This window comes from Otolemur garnettii, unplaced genomic scaffold (assembly GCF_000181295.1).
Source record: "Otolemur garnettii isolate 467f Iridium unplaced genomic scaffold, OtoGar3 scaffold00053, whole genome shotgun sequence".
NCBI classification, from domain to species: Eukaryota; Metazoa; Chordata; class Mammalia; order Primates; family Galagidae; genus Otolemur; species Otolemur garnettii.
The window spans coordinates 1,985,956-2,009,844 of record NW_003852448.1 but is presented as its reverse complement, the minus strand read 5'-3'; the positions used below and the strand labels follow the sequence as shown (position 1 = coordinate 2,009,844).

At 42.7% G+C, this 23,889-nt stretch overlaps 1 protein-coding gene across 1 annotated transcript in view; it reads left to right on the top strand.

The window, feature by feature from the left end:
• LAMA1 (laminin subunit alpha 1) overlaps nt 1-23,889 on the top strand; it is a 158,742-nt gene that overhangs the window by 49,134 nt on the left and 85,719 nt on the right. Inside the window, exons 4-15 of the mRNA XM_012806468.1 lie at nt 5,226-5,468; nt 6,596-6,778; nt 10,036-10,125; nt 10,976-11,093; nt 12,295-12,473; nt 13,121-13,226; nt 15,147-15,307; nt 16,198-16,338; nt 17,253-17,426; nt 19,573-19,674; nt 20,616-20,827; nt 22,069-22,180. Of these exons, the coding sequence (XP_012661922.1) occupies nt 5,226-5,468; nt 6,596-6,778; nt 10,036-10,125; nt 10,976-11,093; nt 12,295-12,473; nt 13,121-13,226; nt 15,147-15,307; nt 16,198-16,338; nt 17,253-17,426; nt 19,573-19,674; nt 20,616-20,827; nt 22,069-22,180 (1,821 nt within the window). The remainder of the gene's footprint in view (nt 1-5,225; nt 5,469-6,595; nt 6,779-10,035; nt 10,126-10,975; nt 11,094-12,294; nt 12,474-13,120; nt 13,227-15,146; nt 15,308-16,197; nt 16,339-17,252; nt 17,427-19,572; nt 19,675-20,615; nt 20,828-22,068; nt 22,181-23,889) is intronic.

Below are 23,889 nucleotides of genomic sequence, written 5' to 3'. Positions count from 1 at the left end.
AGGGCCTGTATCAGCCTGCAAGGGCTGCTGTGAACGATACCCACAGGGTGGCTTCAACAAGAGACACTGGTTTCCTCACAGTTCTGGGAGCTGAAGTCTGAGGTCGGGGTTGGCCTCTCCCCTCAGCCTGCAGATGGCTGCCCTCTCCCTGTGTCCCCACCTGGTCTTCCCTCAGAGCACATCTGCATCCTGATTTCCTCGTCTTCCGAGGACACTGGTCACAGGGTAGTAGAGCCTGCCCTAATGACCACATGTAGCCTCTTCACCTCTCGGAGACGCTCTCCGAGTACAGTCACTCTGAGGCACACAGGATTTGCGGGAAGACAGTTGAGTCCCGTGACAGTTGTGGGAAGACAGTTGAGTCCCGTGACACAGCTAAGTGAAGACACCCTGGGTTTGCCCTCTTCACAGTGTCCCTTCCCTCCGTATCAGACTTTCGGTCTCAGTCTCCTTCTTAGTTTGTTTCCTGGTCTGCAATTTGGTGACCTTGAGGACTCCTGAGAGATTGTGAGAATGTGACTGACTTCTTAACCAAAAGGTTTGATCAAGATAAGAGATAGCTGGGTCCAAGGCCAGGCGCGGTGGCTTGGGCCTGTAATCCTAGCATGCTGGGAGGCCAAGGTGGGAGGATTGCTTGAGTTCAGGAGTTTGAGACCAGCCTGAGCAAGAGTGAGACCCTGTTTCTACAAAAAATAGCCAGCAGGGAGGCAGACACCTGTAGTCGCAGGTACTTGTGAGGCTGAGGCAGGAGGATTGCTAGAAACCAGTAGTTTGAGGTCTCAGTGCGCTAAGATGATGCAATTGCACTGTAGCCTGGGGCAGCAGAGTGCGACCCTGTCTCAAAGAAAAAAGAAGAGTTAGCTAATTCCCTCCTTGAGGGCTTGGCCTACAGTTTTTCCACTATATCTTTCATTTGGTATCATTTTCTTACATATGACTAAGCCGTCAGCATAATTGCTGACAAGGGTTTAATAAAGTACTAGAACATAATATTGAAATAAATACTGGTTGAAGAGGTTGGAAAGACTGGGTTAGTACCCTCCAGTTGCCTCAGCCTGGGATTTCTTTCTCCTTGTGCTCTATGTAAGTTGTGTCTCGTACGTCATGAGAGTACAGACTCCCCGGGTTCAACCCTGTAGTGCATAGTTCAGTTCCTCAGAGGCCCTGGGGAGATTATTTAACCTTTCTGTGCTACAGTTTCCTCATCTGTAATGTAAGGGGAAATAACAGTCCTTACTTCATAAGAAGAATGTAATTGTAAGGATTCAGAGGTAATAATTCTCTCTCCCTCCCCCCACTTTTTTTTTTTTTTTTGAGACAGAGTCTCACTCTGTCGCCCTGGGTAGAGTGCTGTGGCATCATAGCTCACAGAAACCTCAAACTTTTAGGCTCAAGGAATCCTCCTGCCTCAGCCTCCGGAGTAGCTGGGACTATCGGCGCCCTCCCCAACACCCAGCTAGTTTTTCTATTTTTAGTAGAGACTGGGTCTCACTCTTGCTCAGGCTGGTCTCCAACTCCTGAGCTCAAGCAATCCACCCACTTTGGCCTCCAGAGTGCTAGGATTATAGGCATGAGCCACTGCATCCAGCTCAGAGGTAATAATTCTAATAAAGCAGTTGGCTTTGTTGCTGGCCACAGTTCCTGCTCCTTCCGTGAGCATGCGTGGTCATTCATGTCTGTGTCTTGCCCTCTCTCCTTCCCCTGCCCCACTCACCCTGGGCTGGCATGCAGGAAAAAGCTGTGTGATTTAACTGGAGCTTTATAGGCATGAACCTGAGTATGTAAACTGGGTATCGAAGCAATAATGGGGTTGTTTGGGACTAGATGAGATAATACACATAAAGCTCTCAACATGCATGAGGTAAAAACCCGTTCTTTCCATTTTGGAATGTGAAACTGGAAAACAGAAGGTAAATAAATGCACTGTGTTTCAGATGTCTTTGTAAATTACCTCGCTTCCTATCCTTCCCAGACGGGCTGCCTGATCACCTGCACACTTGGCACCTCTGTTTGTAAAGTCTAGGATAATGTGTGCCGTTGTGATGATTGAGCATGATCCCCGTGCTCATGGAGTTCTACCCTTGTGTTGAAAATATTTACACGTTAATTGGACAGCGACAGGCACCTGTGAGAGTATTTACTCTTACCCTTACTGTCAAAACCGTGAGAACACTGTTTTGCTTCTAAAGTGCTTTAGAAGCAATGATTGCCTTCTAGAGGAAACCCGTGGGTAGCCAAACACCCTACATACCAACATCACTGCGGACACACTAGATTGGAGAATGTTTCCCTAGAATCAGCAGGTAAGTGTAAATTAACTTGGTTTGTGCTGGGTTAGTTTTAAGGAGCTCTTTTTACTGGGATTGGTGGGGGCTGAGATGAGAGAAGCTAAAAGAAGCAAGTAAACAAAAACCCCAGAGGCAATAAACACAAAATAAGTGAATAACTTTTTGCCCAGCACATACACATGCCTGAGGGTGTACGTGTGTGTAAGTATGTTGATCTTTGAACAACTCGAGGGTTAGGGCCACCCATACCCCATGCAGTAAAAAATCCTTGAATAACTTTTGACTTCTCCAAACTTAACTGATGGCAGCTTTACTGATACATAAACACTTGACACGTATTTTGTATATGTACTATGTATTGTGCTCTGACACTAAAGTAAGCTAGAGAAAAGAAAAGAAAATGTTACTAAAATCATGAGAAAGAGAAAATATATTTGCTGTTCATGACGTGGATCATCATGGTCTTCATCCTTGCTTCATCACACCGAGTAGGCGGAGGGGGAGGAAGAAGAGGGGTTGGTGGCGCCCCCTGGGGGTGGCCGGGGCAGGATAAACCTGCATCTGTGCAGGTGGAACCCATGTTGTTTGAAAGTCGACTGTACACATACATATTTATACACATTTACATAAGTATATAATGTCCATGTTTTAATAATAAAAAGTATTGGACTTTGGTTTAAAACAATCATCTATTTCAATCTGAGCTAGAAGAAATCTGGGGCAATAGCAGTTCACATGGAAAAGGCATTTTGTTGTCTGTCTGCAGCCCCCACCTGAGTTAGTGATCTCAGAAAAGTGAATTCTTGCTAAGGCTGATTTTCTTTGCAATTCAGAAAACACTTGGAGTTTTGTATTCAGTTCCTGGAAACTGAATTTTAAAATAAGGTTGTGTCGAGAACATCGTGACAAGACAGTGACCTCTTGTTAAATGAATGTTTTCAGGAAACTGGAACACTGAAGCTAAAAATGAGAAGACTTTGGATTCTGGAGGAGACGTGTGATGGTTACGTGCTGTGTCTGAAGGACAGTTACTGACGGTGTAACCCAGCCTCTGTTCTGTAGCTCAGAGCGGAGAATTTACTCCTAGTGGGGAGTTGTTGTAAAATGAAAGGGGGTCTTAGGAGCTACTGCATTTCCTGTCCCTGCACTTCAAGAGGGGCTGAGTTATTAGACGATTTCTTCTTAGTGCTGGATTTATCTACAAGGGTCCTTTCCGAATCCTGAATTTCCCTGACTAGTTTCTTCCTACTGATCATTGTCATCTACGTTTCCCTTTTTCCAAGTTGTCTTCCTTCTAACTCCAAATTTTAATTTTTTTTGGAAAAGTTTTAGGTTTACAGAAAAATGAGAAGGAAGTAGGCAGTTGTCACATACCTCGTCCCTTCTCCAGTGTCTCCTATCAATGTCTTGCATTGGAATGGTGCATTTGTTACACACAATTGGGGAGCCAGCCAGTACCGATACCTTATAATAACTAAGCCCATAGTTTAAATTAGGGTTTGTTCTTGGTATTGTGCATCCAGTGCCCTTTGACAAGGGTATAATGACATGCGTCCACCATTGCAGTGTCCTACGGGACGGTTTCACTACCCTAAAAGCCTTTGCACCACCTGCTCACCGTCCCCCGCCTGAACCCCACAACCACTGATCTCGTTACTGCCTCCGTAATTTTCCTTTTCCAGAATGTCACGCAGGGGGAAACACAGTATCTAGCCTTTGCTGATTAGCTTCTTTCCCTTAGGAACATGCATTTACGTTACCTGCATGTCTTTTTGTTCCTTGAGAATTCATTTGTTTTTGTCACCTAATGTTCTGCTGTCTGGATGACCTGCAGTGTGTGTGTCCCTCCACCTATGGCAGCGCTTCTTGGTTACTTCCAAGTTTTGGTGATTATATTGCAGGTTTTCGTGTGGCCATAAGTTTTCAATTCATTTGGGTAATTCCAAGGAGCACATTGCTGGATCATTTAGTGAACACATTTGATTCTGTAAGAAGCTGCCCATGTGTCTTCCAGATGGCATAAGACTTGGCATTTGTGCCCTCAGTGAAGGAAGTTTCCTGTTGCTCCTCATCCTGTCCGGCATTTAGTGTTGTCAGTCCTGGGATTTAAGCCATTCAAATAGACATGTGATGGGCTGAGTTTTTCCTCATATTCAGATGTATTATCTCCAAATCACTATGAGAAATGCATTTAACACTACTATTAATGTAACATAGTACTATCATCATTCAAAGTTCAGGTAAAGAAAGATATTGGGAACAAGAGAACAAACTCTTATGTTAACTCTGCTATTGATAATAATAACAGCAATAGTAATAAATTTGTGAGTAATTTTCAAGTTTATTTTGAAAACAAATGCCGCCAAGGGGACACTCACAAGACATAGTTCTGATGATGTGTATAAGCAAGTGACTCAGAAGCCTTATGAACCTCTGCTTATCATCTCCTAACAGTTCCACCAGGTGAATTTTGGTTTTGGAGCCGTGCTCCTGATTCTTTGTTTAAGTTTTTAAATTGTGTAGGTTTAAGGTGTACAACTGGGTTTGATATATGTAGTCCCCGTGAATAATCACCACAATCAAAATAATTAGCACGTTCGTCACTTCTCAGAGTTACCTTTTTCAAGTGTATATGGTGAAAACACTTGAGATCTACCCTCAATAAATTTCCAGCATGCCCTGAAGTGTTGTCACCTGTGGTCACCATGTTATGCGTTAGGTCTCCAAAACTTACACACCTTGCATAACTGAAAGTGCACACTTTGCCCCACATCTGTTCCTTTCCTCCAGCCCCAGCCCTGGAGCCAGCGTTCTGCTCCAGATTCTGAGTCCGACTGCTTCGTAGATTCCACACTTAGATGAGATCGCGCAGTGTCTGTGTCTCTGTGACTGGCACGTACTGATTCTGGATTGAGGTTTTCCAATGTTTTTTTGCAGGTCTTTCAAGTGGCGTATGTCATCATTAAAGCCGCCAATGCCCCTCGACCTGGTAACTGGATTCTGGAACGTTCTGTGGATGGCGTCACGTTCAGCCCCTGGCAGTACTACGCAGTCAGCGACACTGAGTGTTTGACTCGCTACAATATAACTCCAAGACGGGGGCCACCCACGTACAGGGCCGATGACGAAGTGATCTGCACCTCGTATTATTCCAGGCTGGTGCCACTTGAGCACGGAGAGGTACTTTGCCCACTGTGAGCCCCAGCTGTGTGTCAGGGCGCTGCCCAGATGTCCTGATACCAATTGTAAGAGTCAACATTAAGGCCAGGTGCCACGGTGGCTCACGCCTGTGATCCTAGCACTCTAGGAGGCTGAGGTGGGTGGATCACCTGAGCTGAGGAATTGGAGACCAACCTGAGCAAAAGCAAGACCCCATCACTACTAAAAACAGAATAACTAGCCAGCTGTTGTGGCTGGGACTACAACTGTCTCAATAAAAAAAGAAATAATCAAAATTAAACACTCAAAATTGAGCCCTCTCAATCCAAACATCAAAGATCTTTAATGTAACTCTCTAGCTCTATTTAAAGTAGCCTTGAGTGTGTCTGTTGTGATTAACTCCGTAACCAGTCCATGTCTTTGCCCTGCTAGGATTTAATGACTCCATCACTTCCTACTTAAGAGCCTCTTTCCCGTAGCACCAGGGCAAGAACATTTCTTCAGATACTAAAGAGGAAGCTAATGTCCCTGAGAGGTGTGGTTGCCAGCTTTCTTTGTGAAGTTCTCACTGGGACACGGCTCTGGAAGTGGCATAGCCAAGTGTAATAAAAACTCAGATTGTACCCACCACACTGAGGTCAGAGTGTAATAAAGAATAATCCATTCTTTAGTAGCACCTGGCTTGATGAGACAAACGATAAGACCACAGAAACCCGAGTGCTGTGCACAGCGGGGTCTGCAGCAAGCCCTGTCCTGTTTCCAGAGCAGAAAGAAAGAGAACAGATACCATTAAGGCCCTGGCACCCTTTCCTCTTCTCCCCGGCCTATTCCTGTCATTTAGAATTTGCTTCAGAGAAGTCATTAGCCCAATGATAGATGTTGAAATATCCTCACTACTCTGGGAGAGATGTTCTCGGAGACCCTGACATGGATAGCTTCGATAAACTATGAAAATATGTTGAGATCATGGTAATTCATGAGTCGTCAACAAATGTCAAACAGATTTTTATAAGAAACTGGCTGCTTTGCTTTGAGTTTTAGTAGATAAATCGTATCTTTGTAAAGATTCTGTCCTGATGTTAGACACATGGGGCTATAGTTTGGCATGTTGAAGTTGACATGTGTTTATTTCCATGTCTCTTCCTCAGATTCACACATCCCTGATCAATGGCAGGCCAAGCGCTGACGACCTTTCCCCCAGGTTGCTGGAATTCACGTCTGCACGGTATATCCGCCTGCGCTTACAGCGCATCAGAACGCTCAACGCAGACCTCATGACCCTGATTAGCCACCGGGAGCCTAAGGACGTGGACCCCATTGTCACCAGACGAGTGAGTACAGGGCAGCCCTTCTGCCGTTGTGAGTATATTTTGGTTAAAAGAAATACTCCTTCTTCTCTCCTGTTCTGCTCTCCCCTACCCCACCCAGATTGGCCTTTTTTTCTTCTCATCTCTTAGATTCTTGTTTTCCTGGAGATTGTTAGATTTCATTTGTTACCGATGCTGCCGTTATACTAGACGATGGCACTGGCATCACAGCCTCGGCTCCTCACCCGGCCCGTCCCCAGAGTGCCATGGTCACTGATGTCAGCGTCTTTGTACTAACCCTTCTGGTCTTCGTCCTTCTGATCTGTGGCAAGTGAGGTTTTCTTTTGTCTCAAATTTTAAAGTTTGAGACATAATTTACATTCAGGAAAACGTACGTATTTTAAGTATAAGTATTCGAGGCTTGTGTGGACAAATATTCTTATATTCCTTCAGTAACCCAGGAGTGGAATTACTAGGTTACAAGGCATGTTTAACTTTCAAAGTAACCGCTAGACTTTTATCTAGGGTTGTTGTATCCCTTTGCTGTCTGACCAGCAGGGTGTGAGCGTTCTGGCTGTGCCGCCAGCTCTCAGGTGTTCGGAGTTGTGGTTGTTTCCACGCCAGCCTTTCTAAGGACACGTATTGGTGCCTTGTGATGTTAATTTGTGTTTCTCTGATGATGAATGTTGAGCTTATTAGTACACAGTGTCAGATACAGTTTTCTGGGCATTCTTAAATTGGGTGTTCTTCTTGTTATTGACTTATACAAGATCTTTACATATTTTGTGTACAAATTTTTCAGCTATGTGTGTGTATATACATATGTGTGTGCCTGGAGTTTGCATATTTGCTTTCCAAACTATGACTTTTTATGAGTAAAGGTTTTTTTTGTTTTGAGACAGAGTGTCATTCTTTCCCCCTGGGTAGACGTGAATTCCAGCAACCTGGGGGAAAGGTCGTCAGCGCTTGGCCTGCCATTGATCAGGGATGTGTGAATCTGAGGAAGAGACATGGAAATAAACACATGTCAACTTCAACATGCCAAACTATAGCCCCATGTGTCTAACATCAGGACAGAATCTTTACAAAGATACGATTTATCTACTAAAACTCAAAGCAAAGCAGCCAGTTTCTTATAAAAATCTGTTTGACATTTGTTGACAACTCATGAATTACCATGATCTCAACATATTTTCATAGTTTATCGAAGCTATCCATGTCAGGGTCTCCGAGAACATCTCTCCCAGAGTCGTTAGCAAATGTTTAATTTTTTGAAGTCCATTTTATCACTTTTTCTGTGTCTTCCCCCAAAATATTTTGCTTACCTCAGATTTACAAAGATGCTCTCATTTGCTTTCTTCTAGTAGCTTTATTATTTTAGCTTTTACATTTTAGTTTATATCAAATTAATTCTTGTATTTGGTGTAAGTTAAGAGTAAGGGCTCTTTTTTCCTCATACGTGTGTACAGTTGTTCCAGCACCATTTGTGAAGAAATCTTTACTTTCCTTTATTAAGTTGTTTTGGTGCTCTTACTGACAGCGATTCGACCTTATGATTGTGGGTGTCACTTCCAGACTCTCTACTATACTATTGGTCATTTTTCTATCTTTATGCTAATAACAAACTGTCTGGGTTACTGTAGCTTTATAGTCTTGAGGTTAGTTACTATATCGTGAAATTAAATCTTTTTCAAAATTGTTTTGGCTATTCTAGGTTTCTTATATTTTCTTATGAATTTTAGAATCACTTTGTTAATTCCTACAAAGAAAAAAAAGAAAAGGTCTGTTAATATTTTCAAGGGGATTCCACTGATTCTCTAGATAAACTTGGGAAGAATTTTAGAAGACATTTTAACAATATTGAGTCATCCCATTGATGAATGTGTTGTAACCACTTACTTAGGTCTTATTAATTCCCTTTGACCATGTTTTATTGTTTATTTGTAAAAGTCTTATTTAATAATGCAAGAAAAAGGACATCAGAGGCATACACATGGTCAAATAAGACTAAACTATCATTTATAGATGACATGATTGTGTATATAGAAAATCTGAAAAACTACCAGAAATAGAATTTATCAATGTTACAATATGCAAAATCAATAAACAAAAAGGAAAGCAAAATCTAAAAAGAAATCTATCAACACTAGCATGCAAATACATAAAGAAGTAGTGAGGGGCGAGCCTGTGGCTCCAAGGAGTAGGGCACCGGCCCCATATGCCAAAGGTGGTGGGTTCAAACCCAGCCCCAGCCAAAAACTGCAAAAAAAATAAAGTAGTGAGAACTAGATGTCTACCCAGAGGAACACAAATCATTTTACCACAAGGACATTTTCACTAGAATGTTTATTGCAGTTTAGTTCACAATTGCAAAGACATGGAAGCAACCCAAGTGCCCATCAGCCCATGACTGGATTAACAAACTGTGGTATATGTATACCATGGAGTACTATTCAGCATGAGAAAGAGACTTTACATCTTTGGGTTTACCTGGATGGAGTTGAAACACATTCTTCTTAGTAAAGTATCTCAAGAATGGAAAAGCAAATGTCCAGTGTACTCAATACCAATATGAAACCAGTATACAAACAAGTACATGCCCACATGAAAGAAAAAACACAAGTATAGTTAAGAGATGGGAAGGGAGGGAGGAAGAAGGGGGGGCGATTGGCGGGATCTCACCTAGTGTGCACACTCTGGAGGTGCTCAGCACACCCCCTAGGGGAAGGGCTCAACTGCAACTTGAACTTTACCTTGGAAGTGATAACAATGTAACCTAAACGTTTGTACCCTCATATTAATCTGAAATTAAAAAAAAAAAAAAGAAATGGTAAGACCGTATTTTAAGAGGAAAGCACTTTCTTCTGTTGATGTGATGATTTACATTTATTGATTTTTGTATGTTAGACTAACTGCGTTCCAGGGTAAATCTTGTTCCTGATGTATTATCCTTTTTATATAGTGCTATATTCAATTTCCCAGTATTTTTTAGAGTTTTCAATAGTACAGCTTTTGAAGATTACTGCTTTGGTTTAAGATGCAACCAAGTTGGGAAAATCTTTTTGACTTTTTGAGTTCTGCTGATGAGCTGATTGAGAATTATTTAATTGAGCACAAAGATCCCATGTGCATGAAATACAGCTTTTACATGTATATAAAATTATATTTCAGATTACAAGTAACAACTGTTAAATAACCTGAGATAATTGTTGATGTGTCCATACTTTCTTTTTATTGAGATAGAGGTTTTCATTTTTGTTTCTAACTTTCTTTTCCCTTAGTATTACTATTCAATCAAAGACATTTCTGTTGGGGGGATGTGTATCTGCTTTGGCCATGCAAGTAGCTGCCCGTGGGATGAAACTACCAAGGTGAGTTCTAGTATTCCACATTTTACTAAAACTTCAAAACAGATGTCACAGCTATAATATCTGCATTACTTTTTTATTCAAGGTTGAAAGGTCTAAAATCATTCTGTGTACACAAAAAATTGTCAGATGATTTAACTGGCTTCATTTTTTTTTAAACAATTTTCATTTTGCTTTGGTAATTAAGTCTTACTATGACTTTTTTGTAGCAAAATATCCACACATAAAATTTACTATTTTTAAGTGTAGTACTCATAATTCAGTGGCCTTATGAGTTCTGAACTTCATCTGTCTATAAAACAGTCAAGCAACAAGCAAGTGCAGTTATAAATTATGTTCACATATTTTAAAAAGAGGTCTTTCCTCTTTTTACTTTCTCCTTTTCCATTTTTTTGGTACTAAGTTGAGATAAAATAAAGTTCATTTGTTTTCACATAATAGTGACTTAATACTTTGACATCTTCTCCTTTTAAAATACTAACATTAAATTACTTCTTCTTTTTCTCCCAATCTTTGTAATTCTTTACCCTGTGAATAGGACTATTCAGCTGATGACGCTGGATGAGATATAGGTGAATATCAAGAGAATTATTAGTAGGTGCTTCCAAACCTTTAAAGTCCATGTATACATATTTTTTAAGTTTTTGTTAGTTAAATCATGTTTTAATTTTATCCCTCCTTCTGGTTATAACTGAGTTACAAGTTTATATTTTTCTGTTTGCTTTGCTATGGTCGCATAGCCTCTCCTGAGAAATCTTACCACATATTTGTCTAATAGATTCTTTTGTAAATAAAATTAAGAAAAGTAAGCAAGTTGAGTTTTCCAATCAAATTTGTATTTCTTACTGTTTAGAAGCTACAGTGTCAGTGTGAACATAACACTTGTGGAGAGAGTTGTAACCAGTGTTGTCCTGGACACCACCAGCAGCCCTGGAGGCCTGGGACCGTTTCGTCTGGAAACACCTGTGAAGGTCAGTGCACTCGCAGTGTGTTCTTCCTCCTAATACACACTTATGTGTAAGGTTTTGGTGTCTTAACAATTTTTATTGTTTAATTTCTTGTTTTCTCAGAAATTAAATAGTTTCCAAAGCTACAAGTTACCTTAATGGAGTTTAAGGTTCTCTTGTGGCCTAAATGTATCTTTATGGATTTGCTATTTTATCCAAAGTCTCCCTTCCCTTATACTCACTTATTCTTTATTAATTTGGATTTAATTTATAAATAGGTAAGGTAGTAACATCTAATAATACAGAAAAATATTCAGTAAAAAGTATTACTCCCACTTCATTTCTATCCTTTTTACCATTTTCTAGTGTATTATTCCTAAAATTGTTATGCAGATAAGGCAACATTAACATATTCCTACTCTCAAGAGAGTTCTTACCTAGAGGGTGATGTGCTGTGCACATCAGTCTACACATTGCTTTTTATATTTAACAATGGATCTTGAAATTCTTTCCATATTAACAATTTGAAATGCTGTTTTTCAAAACAGTATGGTGGGCAAGCGGGCTCATGCCTGTAATCCTAGCACTCTGGGAGGCCCGGGCTGGACCATCTCTGGAGGTCAGGAGTTTGAGACCAGCCTGAGCAAAGCAAGACCTTGTCTCTACTAAAAATAGAAAATTTAGCCAGGCGTTGTGGTAGGTGCCTGCAGCCTGAGCTACTCAGGAGGCTGATGCAGGAGGATTGTTCTAGCCCAGGAGTTTGAAGTTGCTGTGAGCTAGGTTGAGGCTCTGGTGCTCTAGGATGGGCAACAGAGTGAGCCTCTGTCTCAAAAAAACAAAACACTTGTACATAATTCTGTATTTAGACATAACATAATTTATTTAAACAACTATCTATCCATGAGTATTTTGGTTGTTGCCAGCTGGTTTTCAACATAAACAATGGTGCAGTGATTAACTCTGTTCTTGTCATCCACAAGTGTCTGCGTTTTTGTGTGAAATAAAATCCCAGAAGATAGTTTGCTATATCAAAAGAGCATGTGCATTTATTATTTTAATAGCTATTCCCAAATGTCCTTCCTAATATTACCTATATCCTATGATAATATTACTTATTCTAGAATTTTAATTTAATTTATAGTTAGAAAATTACTAGGGAGGTAAGGATCTTCTTTATACAGGACCTACTGTGTAAATTAAGTGAGATGTTGAAACGTTCTCCTAGAATGTAATTGTCACAATAAAGCCAAGGACTGTTACTATGATGAAAGTGTTGCGAATCAGAAGAGGAGTCTGAATACCGCTGGCCAGTACATCGGAGGAGGGGTTTGCATAAATTGCCTGCAGAACACCACGGGAATCAACTGTGAAACCTGCCTGGATGGGTATTACAGACCACACAAAGTGAGTGTTTCTTCACCACGCCGAGCTCTGCTGCCTTCTCAAGATGGAAGGGAGACTTTGCCGAGTCTCAACCTCTGCATTGGAGACTCTTTCCTTTGTAATGTTTCACTTGTGTCCTTGTTACAGTAGTGGTCTTCACACTTCTCTTTCCTGCTCTGTGTATTCTGTCTTCTTGCTCAAAGTAGGATGTTCACTTATTGTTATTTAACTTGAACTTGAGGCCTCATCCGCTTTGTAATCTTACATAATAATACTAACCGTAGACGTGAAAATTCAGCCAATAACTACAGCAGCTCTATCTTCTTGCCTATCTTAGGGGTGATCAGTCGATCTTTAATTGGCTTGAAGGCAGTGGTTTCAGGGTCTGTGTGGCTCTGAGAGGTGGCAGAGTGAGGGGGGTGGGTTGCAGTGATAGTAGGAAGGGGTGACACTTTGCTAATGATACTAACTGTTGTCACCAGCAAACTGATGTTTGTGGCTTCCCAGCTCGCGATCGTGTTATCTTCCTGTGATGTGTGCTCCCTCAGCACACAAAATCATGGTAATCATCGCATCTTTAATAAAAAGCTGATGCCTTGTCATTGGTGTTATGGTTAATACTGCTGTGACTTCTAGTCAGGTAATCCAGGACAAACTTGGCCTTTCAGGTTTCTCCTTACGAGGACGAGCCTTGCCGTCCCTGTGACTGCGACCCCGTGGGGTCCCTCAGTTCTGTCTGTATTAAGGACGACCCCCATGCCGACTTACACAACGGTAAGTTCGTGATTCATTTTTGTGCTTGTAATTGATTTTTGTGTGTGTGCGTGGAAGATTTGTACCTACTAGAACTGTTACTGTTGTGTAGCAGTTTGGTGATACACATATGATTCTTTGTTGGATTCTTCTATTCACTAAATATTTATCAAGTCACTGTTAGGACCTGGGAATAGATACTGGAACAGCATGGTGGGTACCCACAGGCAGGTATGTGGTAACATACTGCTGTGTAAGGATAGTGCTGTGGGCATAAAGCAAAATTAGAATTTGTGATTGGAGGGAGATGGGGTAAGAAGTGGACAAAGTGGGCTGAGGAAATGACATTTGAGCAGATAACTGAGCATTTGATGAAGGAAGAAACAAGGCTCAGTTTACAGCCAGACGTGGAACACGGTAAATAGCATTTGCTGTATTCAGCTCCTGGAAGACACTCGGGGCTTTTGCACACATCATCTCACAAAGCAAGCAAATCCTTTACTGAACTTGTAAATGTCAGTGTTCCTTCCCTTTCAAAAACTGGCAAGTGGACTTGCAAATACAAGAGTTTCCTGAATAGGTTACATCTGGTCAAAGACTTCTGTGACCCCATCAAATTCTCAGCCATCTGCCACTAAAAATGGATATTGACCAGCAGGGGTGGGTGGGCACCTGTGGGGCCCATCAGGAATGTGCAGGGCTGGTTACACAACTGAATCAATTCTTACATGAGACCGGGGGTGGGAGGGTGATGATGATGAAGGCGGTGAGGGTGGCCCTGGTGGCATTTACCCTTGATCGGGTTGATTTAAAAAATATATCACTTAAAGTTTTCAACACTAGCAGATAAAAATGGTTTAACCCATTTTACAGGCAAAGAAGCTGCAGCTCAGAGCAGTCAAGAAACGTGGCCAAGGTCACACAGCCAGATTTCACTGGCATTAAAAGCAGAGGTGGCACTTACTGCCCTCTGCCCTTTGCGTCTGTGCTGTCTTACAAAACTTTTTTATAATTTACTACTACACGTCCATTTAAAGTATACAATTCCATGTTTTGGGATATATTCGTGGGTGCAATCATGACCACAATCTAGTAGCAGAATATTTTCATGACCCCATCAAGAAACCTTTTGCCAATTAGCTGTCACTCCCCATTTCCCTCCAACCCCCTCCCCCCCCCAGCCCTTGGCAACCACATACTTACTTTCTCTATATAGATTTACCTATTCTAGACATTTCATGAAAATGAAACCATGCGATATGTTGGTTTTTATGACTGGCTTCTTTCATTTAGTGTAACATTCAAGGGTCACCCCAATTATAGCAGGTGCAATATTTCATTCTTTTTTATTGCTGAATAATATTTCATAATGCAGATATCCCACTTTTAATTCAGCCATTCATCAACTGATGAACACGTGGGTTTTCCTGCTTTGTGTCTTATGAGTAATGCGGCTAGGAACATTCATGTGCCAGTTTTTCTGTGGACATGTGTTTTTCTGTGGACATGTCAATTTTACTGGGCATTTACTGAGGAATGGAATTGCTGGATCACATGGTAAGTCCATTCTTAACATTTGGAAGAATTGCCAAATGGTTTTCCAAAGTCACCGTACTGTTTATGTTCCCCCCTCCCTCTGTGGCTTTTGTCTATTTTCTTTCTTTAAAGTAGGAGTTGGCAAACTGTGGCTCAAGGGCCAAACCTGGCTTACTGCCTAATCTTGTGAATAGGGCTTTAGTGGAAAAGAGCGATGGCCGTTTGCTCGTGTATTCCCCGTGGCTGCGTTTGAGCAGTAATAACTGAGTGGAGTAGTTGCAACAGAGTCTCTATGGCCAAAAAGCCTAAAAAATGCACTCTCTGGCCCTTTCCAGAAAACGTTTGCTGACCCTGCTTTAAACCTTTTACCTCCGTGTTGGGTCACTGCCATTGTTCTCTCTCCAGGGAAGTGGCCGGGTCAGTGTCCTTGTAAGGAAGGTTATGCAGGAGAGAAATGTGATCGTTGCCAACTTGGCTATAAGAATTACCCAAGCTGCGTCCGCTGTGACTGCAGTACAGCTGGCAGCGTGAATGACGATCCATGCACTGAGCCCTGTCTTTGTAAGGTAAGCAAGCACGGAGGTCAGCGACACCCCTGAGTTTTGCTTTGAGATTCTCTGAAAAAGGAACATGTTCCATTGGCTCCAACAACCAGTTCTTGGGCAAAACAGTTGAAAGTTTAAGAGAACTCCCTCTTGCCCTACCCTGTTGGGAAGTATAACACATCACGGCAAGTTGGCCACCTTGTGTATCTGTCCTAGGAGTTAGCAATTCCCACATATCTTAGAGGCATTTCTGTGTCTTCTTAGACGAAACTAACACTGCACACAGTTTCTTAAGCCTTGGCTTAATTCCTCTATGAAATTCTCTCCCAGCTTTGTATTTGGAGGAGAATCAGGTAGATACTAAATTCTGAGAACACAATTAAATATTTAGATATATTATTTAGGATTTATCTTTAAAAGGAGTTGAACAGTCATAAGAAGTAAATTAATATGGTGCCAATGAGAGGCGTTATTTGGCCATAAGATATTAATAACCAAGTAATTCATAGGATTTTCCTTTGTCCCTTAATGTACTTATTCCCATATGACAAAATCTGAGTCACATGTTATACATGAGCAAAAATTATCTTGACTATTTACGAATAGAATAAACAATTGGATAGCCCTCTTCAGATTTGAAAGTGCTTGAAGTATCAGCAAAAATGGAAGACTTAAAACAAAACAAAAGAATGAATATAAATGTAATGACCAGGCTCTAAGATCTCTAGCCTTATCCTTGAATACAGAAATCAAATATTTATTTCAAAGTATCTATCTGGGAAACATGACTTTGGACCTTTAGTTATCCGCCTGTTTCTGTTGTGGATCACTGGACACCGGTCTTGTCAGTGTCATCTTTTTCTATCTGGACACATTGGTTTCCAGAGTTGACCTTTTACCCTGACTTACAGGAGCACGTGGAGGGGAAGGACTGTGGTCGCTGCAAGCCCGGATTCTACAACCTGAAGGAGAGAAACCCCCGGGGCTGCTCTGAGTGCTTCTGCTTTGGTGTTTCTGACGTCTGTGACAGCCTCTCCTGGCCCGTCGGTCAGGTGGGAGGCAGCTGGGTTTTAAAGAACACATCATTTAGCCCACGATTTTTAAGGGCTGTGTTAGGAAGCAACAAAAGTGACTTCCCGTGTGATACTGCCATCGCGTGGGAGTGACACTGGCATGGGGCTCAGGGGCTCCTCACAGGCCCTAAGTTCCTTCCCTCATCCACTCCCCTATGGGGTGATAGTGCCCAAGTTCCTTCTGTGTGGAAATGCATGGGGGGCGTTCTGCTCTTAGCTCACCAGCCCCCACTGAGGGAACATCCCAGGGCACAGGGTTGGGAGACTGTAGAGACTCTCCTGGGGCAAGGCTGGGAACAGCAGCAACTGGCCCAAGGCTTATGAGCCCAGGCAAGTTGATTTTGGAATATGGATTTCTCAGGGGGAATGGGATTGTCCCCAAACAATGTCTAGGGACAGAAACAGTGTGATGGCTGGAGAGAGGGAGGGAGGGAGGTGCTGCAGGGCCCGAGGCTGAGCCAGTGAGACGACTGTGACCTCTATGCCACAGGGAGCACTGTCTATGTCGGTGACAGGTCGGGAGTACAGGAGCTGGAGATCATTATCTTTATGCATTTGGATAAAAAGCAGAGGGCAAAATAGAATGGGGAGTGAGTTAGCAAGAGACATTTTACTCGATGCATTTATTAAGTTCTTTGTTTTTTTGAAATCTAAAATATAACGTATGGTCTTTGTGGGTTTGCCCACTCACTTGCTCATCACTGATCCGCATTTGGGGTATGAGAGTCTGGTTCTCAGGTTTTCCTGGTCCTTCGACAGTGGAAGGGTCAAGGGCTGAGAGGGTCAGCAGCCACGCTGTGTGAGTACCCGCCCCAGAAGAGCATGCAGGGTCTGGTAAAATCTGAGTTGACTTCCATTTCATGTTCTAAAATTCTTGGATTGTTTTTTTTAAGGTGAACAATATGTCGGGGTGGCTAGTCACTGACCTGATCAGTCCCAGGAAGATCCCATCTCAGCAGAACGTGCTGGGCGGGAGTCACCAGATCAGCATCAACAACAGTGCGGTCATGCAGAGGCTGAGTGCCCAGTACTACTGGTCAGCTCCCAGGGCCTACCTCGGGAACAAGGTGCGTGGGCCACAGAGGCAGTGACGTCTCGGACAAGGGTGTCAGAGGGCATGGAGAAAGGCCTTCTGCTGCCGGCATTTTAAGTGGTCTCATTGGTCACTGAGTGTTTGACCAAGCCTGTCACTACCTTTACGTCAGTTACATGAGAGCTTTTTGGTCCCTTTCTGGGTTTTAATCACATCATTCAAACATGAGCTGCAATCCTTAGCCCAGCTCCTATGAGGTCTGTTTGGGGAAGTCTATCCCCTTCCCTGGACAGACTTTCCTCTTTTCTCCCTTGGGTGCCTGGAGCCCTTGGGCCTTCACGAAGTGTTAATCACGGTACTGCTGCATTCAGTCCGCCATGGACTCAGCTTAGCTTCCCGTGGCTTAGTAGACACATAAGTAGTATCTGGAAAACTTACTCAGGGCCATTTGTAGCAGTGGGACTGAGGTGCTGCCTCTCACTTTCAGGATTGTGGCAGACTCTTGAGCCTATGGAGTTCACATGGTTTTAATTTGAGGAATATGTCAAAATGAGGCCAAGTGCAATGGCTACGCCTGTAATCCTAGCACTCTCGGGGGCTGAGCCGGGAGGATTGTTTGAGGTCAGGAGTTCAAGACCAGCCTGAGCAAAAGTAAGACCCCCATCTGTACTAAAAATAGAAAAAGCAGGCAGGTAGACATGGTGGCATGTAATTATATTCCCCACTGCTCAGCAGGCTGAGGCAGGAGGACCACTTGAGCCGAGGAGTTTGAGGTTGCTAAGAGCTAAGCTGAGGCCTCTACCCAGGTGACAGAGCAAGACTTTGTCTCAAAAAACAAAAAAAGCACAGTGGTGATTCTGCAACATGGAAATTGTTTATAAGGCTGAATCTTCCCTTCAGTGATGTGTTTTCATCCTCTCCCCAGTTATGCAAAGATACATTTGGGGGACTCCTTCTCAATACAGGTCTCCACTCCCCTTACTGGGAGTTCGGTTTGTTTTAAAATTATGGTAAGCTCTCATAGTAGTGTAGCCTTATAGCTTGGTAAGTTCTTAACTTAATTTGATGGTTATATTTTAATTTTATAGCTTAGTTTTTATTTTGTTGTTTGTTTTTGAGCATAGTCTCACTCTGTCACCTGGGCTAGAGCGCTGTGAGGTCAGCCTGGCTCACAGAAACCTCAAATTTCTGGGCTCAAGTGATCCTCCAGCCTCAGCCTCCCGACTAGCTGGGACTACAGGTGCCCCCTCACAATGCCAGGCTAATTTTTCTATTTTTAGTAGAGATGGGTCTTTGCACTTGCTCAGGCTAGTCTCGAACCCCCTGAGCTCAAGTAATCCCCTGCCTCAGGCCCCAGAGTAGCTACGACTAGGCGCCCCCCACAATGCCCAGCTAATTTTTCTAATTTTAGTAGAGATGGGTCTCACTCTTGCTCTGGTTGGTCTCCAATCTGGGAGCCCAGGTGGTTTTCTTGCCTCAGCCTCCTGGAGTAGTGTGATTACAGGCATGAGTCACCATGCTTTGCCTTATTTTACATATTTTCAAGGAGCGCTTATTTTTGAATTTTTTTTTTTACATCAAATTACAACCCCAGAACATGTGTTCTATTTATAATATGATCGTATCAGCAGAGTTTAATGGTTCTTTTTTCTGAGTGAGATCACCTCTCCAACTTTATGGAGCAAAGCTGGCTTCTGACCATTATATTGTTGTAAATCTCTATTTTACATTAAAGGATATGTGATCAGGAAGAAATACCTTTGATCTTTTCTTTGATTAGCAGATCAAACATGTGCCTTATTGTTCTGCAAGGAGAACCGTGAAGTCAAAATGTGGAGATTGCAGTCAGGGGTCAGACTGCCTACCTGAGAATTATTTAAGTGAAATAAATGCCTATTGTATGATGAACAGAAGTCTGTAGTAATTTACCTTGAGGTCTCTGAGAGGAGTACCTTTTTTTCTGTGCATTTAAACAGTATCCTGCATTTTAGTAATATTGACTAAGCCAAGTATTATTTACACACGTGCTTTCCCTTCACTGCCTTTCATGGGCACCTCCTCACCACTATGACCGTGGGAGATCCTGGCCGTTTGCAGATGGATCCTAAGGGCTGCTTCCTCCTCCTTAGGGACTGGGACTGTTTTTCCCTTTGGTGCTCATTCTCTCTTCAATGTTTCAGCTGACATCATTTGGTGGATTCCTGAAGTACACAGTGTCTTACGACCTTCCAGTGGAGACAGTGGACGGTGACCTCATGTCACACGCGGACGTCATAATTAAGGTCATTACTTCTGCATTGCTTTGCTGTAGAGCTTAGGACTTAGTGAGGTGAGGGGCTGGGCAAGGCTCACCCAGCGAAGAGATGGTGGCCAGGTGGCCATCCTACAGGTGGCCTCGCATGGACCCCACTGAGATGCTGAGTGTGAGACTGTCTTTGGGCCCCTTCGAGAGTCCCCTCAGAACAGCACCTGCCACCCATCCCTCTGTTCCCAGGACATGCCCATCTTTTCACATTTTAAAAGGAGATGGGTTTCTGCTCTGACCTTGAAGCTACCCTTTAAGTCCCTTCTTTTCCCTTCTGCTATTTGGCCTCCCAAACCAACCAATAAGGCAGTGCTTGGCAATGCAGGGACAATAGGTTCTTTCCCATGTTGTCCTAGACCTCTGTCCTAGCCCCGAATCCTCACTCCTCACAAAAAGATCCAGCTGAGCTTCAGCCAAAGTGGTAACACCCTGGGGTCTGGGTCACGTTTGGGCAGAAACCACTTCACATTCTTGGCTTCAGTGGTCTCTTACCTGGAGAGACCTGTACTGCCTCCTCCAGCCTGAGCGGCATAGAAGGTAAATGAGTTTTGTTAACAGCAATCTTGTGAAAAGCTGGAGGTGTATTTCTATGCTTTTCCTTCTTCTGTAATTTAGTTAACTAACGATTAGGGGTGTCAGATGCGGTGCTGTGATAACAGCTGGGACAAATGCAAGGCTTTGTTTCTTTTCCAAGATCCCAGCAAAGTACACAGTCTTTCCATTTATTACCAAAGTCCAAGAACAATACAATGAAACCCCTTTGCTCTGAGGTTTCCGGGCCAAGAGTTTTGTACACACCATTATGTGTTTGCCACAAGAAGCTAAGCACAATGAAAAACCATGCTGCTGAATGCAAAATTCGATTATATTCATCAATAAACAGAGTTACAAATATATTTTCTGTTCTTTAAATGTTAGGGAAATGGACTCACTTTAAGCACACAGGCCGAGGGCCTGTCATTGCAACCCTATGAAGAGTACTTTAACATGGTCAGACTGGTGCCTGAGAGCTTCAGAGATTTCAATAACAAAAGGGAAATCTACCGAGACCAGCTGATGACTGTCCTTGCCAATGTGACACATCTCCTGATCAGAGCCAACTATAATTCTGCAAAAATGGCTCTTTACAGGTACGTATTGGAAAGAGAAAGAAACGTATGGTGAAGGTGCTTCACTCTATGCTTTATTATTACACCTTGTAAATTTATTTGTTATTTTAAGGATATAGCTTAAAGAGCTGGCTACCCTAAGAAAGTGTTCACTTTATAAATATGATTTTATTGATGATGTAAGCATAGTTGTCCGTGACAGGAGTATCTAGTAGGTGATGCACTTGATATTGAAAACATCAGAAGTTTTCAAGGAGGGTTTCCTAGAAATGCCTGATGAGTTAGCCATCATCTGGCCATGTGCCTCTGGTTCTCACTCTCAGCGTTAATGGCCGTAGGATTCAGACCCTCTGTTTAAGCAGAGGTGTCCACCTATGGTCATTGTATTACTCTGAGAAGGGCAATTTCTTGGCAGTGCCTTGCCAGACATCAGAGTTGGATGCAGCTAATACAACGTAGCATGATGCACTTACGGGTAGTCTGTGTACGATAAACTCCCCGTTATCCAGAACTCAAGCAACCAGCAGGCGACCCAGTGCCCCCTAGAAGCTCAGAGTTTAAGTTGGTGCCCTGTGCTCTCAGTAACCACACTTCCTGCCTCACTCCTGTGGCTCTGTGTGTTCAGCGTAACAGTTCTAGGGATTAATGTCTGTTACCTGAAGTTAAAGAAGTATGGTAGTGAAGTTGCAAGATGTATGACTGCCATTTAACTAAACTGCACGCTGCATTTACAAAGCTGTTTTGTAATATAGTAAAACTGTGTTACAGTAAGTAAAGTTTGCCTTTATTTGTCTTAACTGGCTTTTAATTAGTACATTTCAGTATCAGGTCAATACAGGTATAGTATGGGGCGTAGAATTAGTTCAGCCTCTTTTTAAGAGTAACTCGTGAGCAACTGGAAACTACATTAGATTATTCAGAATCTACCACTCCCTTTGGGTGCTAGATAATGGGGGTGGGTAGGAATTACTGTATTAATGATAAGATAATTGAATGGATTAATTTTTTCAAAGTGCTTCAACTCCAAATAGGCAACATCAGACCCTTCCCACAGTACTCTGTGGTCAATACAACTTCTTAGCACCAGATGCTGAAGGCATTTCTAGAGTCTAATGATGGCTCCCAGACAATGTGTTGTTACAGAAATCTTTAGTTACTTAAAAAAATCATCACATCACCATTTTGCTCAAGTTGGTCTTCACAGAGGTGTAGGCTGTCCTTTGTGAGTGTGTAAGCCACTTCACAGCCCCCATCTGTTACAGGTTGGAGTCCGTCTCTCTGGACGTGGCCAGCCCCAATGCTATAGACCTGGAAGTCGCGGCCGATGTGGAGCACTGTGAATGTCCCCAGGGCTACACGGGGACCTCCTGCGAGGTGACGCTTCTCCTCCTCTCCTCTCTCCCTTCCCTCCCAAGGGGAAAACAGGGCACTGTGGTGATATGACTGTAAACATTTGGATCTTAAATTTAGAAACTCATGTTTGGCTCAGACCTTTTTGGGCTGTAGGAGTTCTGAAAGTCTCACTGTTAAGAGAAATGTGATTCCTCCGCCAGGAGGGTGCAAGTTGGGGCCCTGGAAATCCCCTGCCTTAGTGCTGCCCTGTTACCTTACTCAACAGGAGACTTGTAATGCCCAGGTCATGTTTTACCTTTCTGAGGAGGATTGACCTTCTTGTATTTGAACATTTACGAATCACCTGTGGAGGATCAGCTGGCTTCGGCATTTTGAGACCTTAACGACCCTCCCCTTTTTCACTCTGGTGGGCGCCACCTCACAGGCGCGGTGGTAAAAATGCACTTGCAGTCATCCACAAAAGCATTCTGTGGCTAAAGGAATTTTGAAATTATTTGGACATATGCATTAATAATAGCTCTCTTCTTCTGAGAACTTTTTATGTATTTGGCACTATTCTAAGCTCTTTCCATAAGTTACCTGTTTTAATCCTGACAGCAACCATATCTGGTACTCCAAATACTCTCTACTCTATAGATTAGCAAATTGAGACTCAGTGAAATTAGATATTAATGACTCGGCCAAGGCCATACAGCTAGTAAGTGGTATAATGAGACTTGAACTATATCCCAGCTGCTAACCACCACGGAACGCTGCCGCCCACGTGTTTGTGACCAACTCTGATGATGCACATTCATCACTGGCTATGATTTCTGGGCAATCATTTTTATAAAGTGAGAAAATTTCAACTGTAATTTTGTTTTTATAAATCTTTATCAATCGTATACTTTGTAGTTAATAAATTTGGACTAATTTTTTTAAGAAAGTATTTCTATGTCTATTTGAAATATTTTGCAGTTTAGCTTTTATATTTTGGAACCAATGAATTTTTTTTTTAAGGTCCCAAACATTTGCTTTTCATCCCAGCAGATGTTTGTAAGTCCTAAGCTATGACCCTAAGGCCATGTCAGTAGGTGGGATGTGGGAGCAGGAGCCAGCTGCCTGCTCCCCCACGCAGGCAGGGGTCAATGAGCAGAGGCTGCCACGTACGCCAAGTCAGCTAAGGCTTTGTAGGAAAATGAGGCCACTGGGCACATATATCGAGAAACTTAATCTATGTTTTCAAGAGTTTTTATTAAGCAGAAGAATTCATTCTTTAATCACACTCTTCAGAAGCTGACTTAAAGAATCAGGCAGCTCTCAGTAGAGAAGGAATTCTCTACCACACAGCACTCCAGGCTCACGTCTCCTCAGTGCCCCTCTCTCCATGGGATGAGCAGATGAGGCCCCTCTCCTCATGAGACACACAGTTGGATGGAGGGGGGACTTCCACCATGCCTATGTGCATGAATGCCTTTATACGTTATTTATACAATTAAAATGCTCTTTAAGAATTCTTATAAGATAGGCTCATGCCTGTAATCGTAGCACTCTGGGAGGCTGAGGCCGGTAGATTGCTTGAGCTTAGGAGTTTGAGGCCAGCCTGTGCAAGAGTGAGACCCTGTCTCTACTAACAATAGAAAAGCTAGCCTGGTGCTGCAGCAGGAGCCTGCAGTCCCAGCTACTCAGGATCTGAGACAAGAGTATTGCTTGCACCCAAGAGTTTGAGGTTGCTGTGAGCTATAATGCCA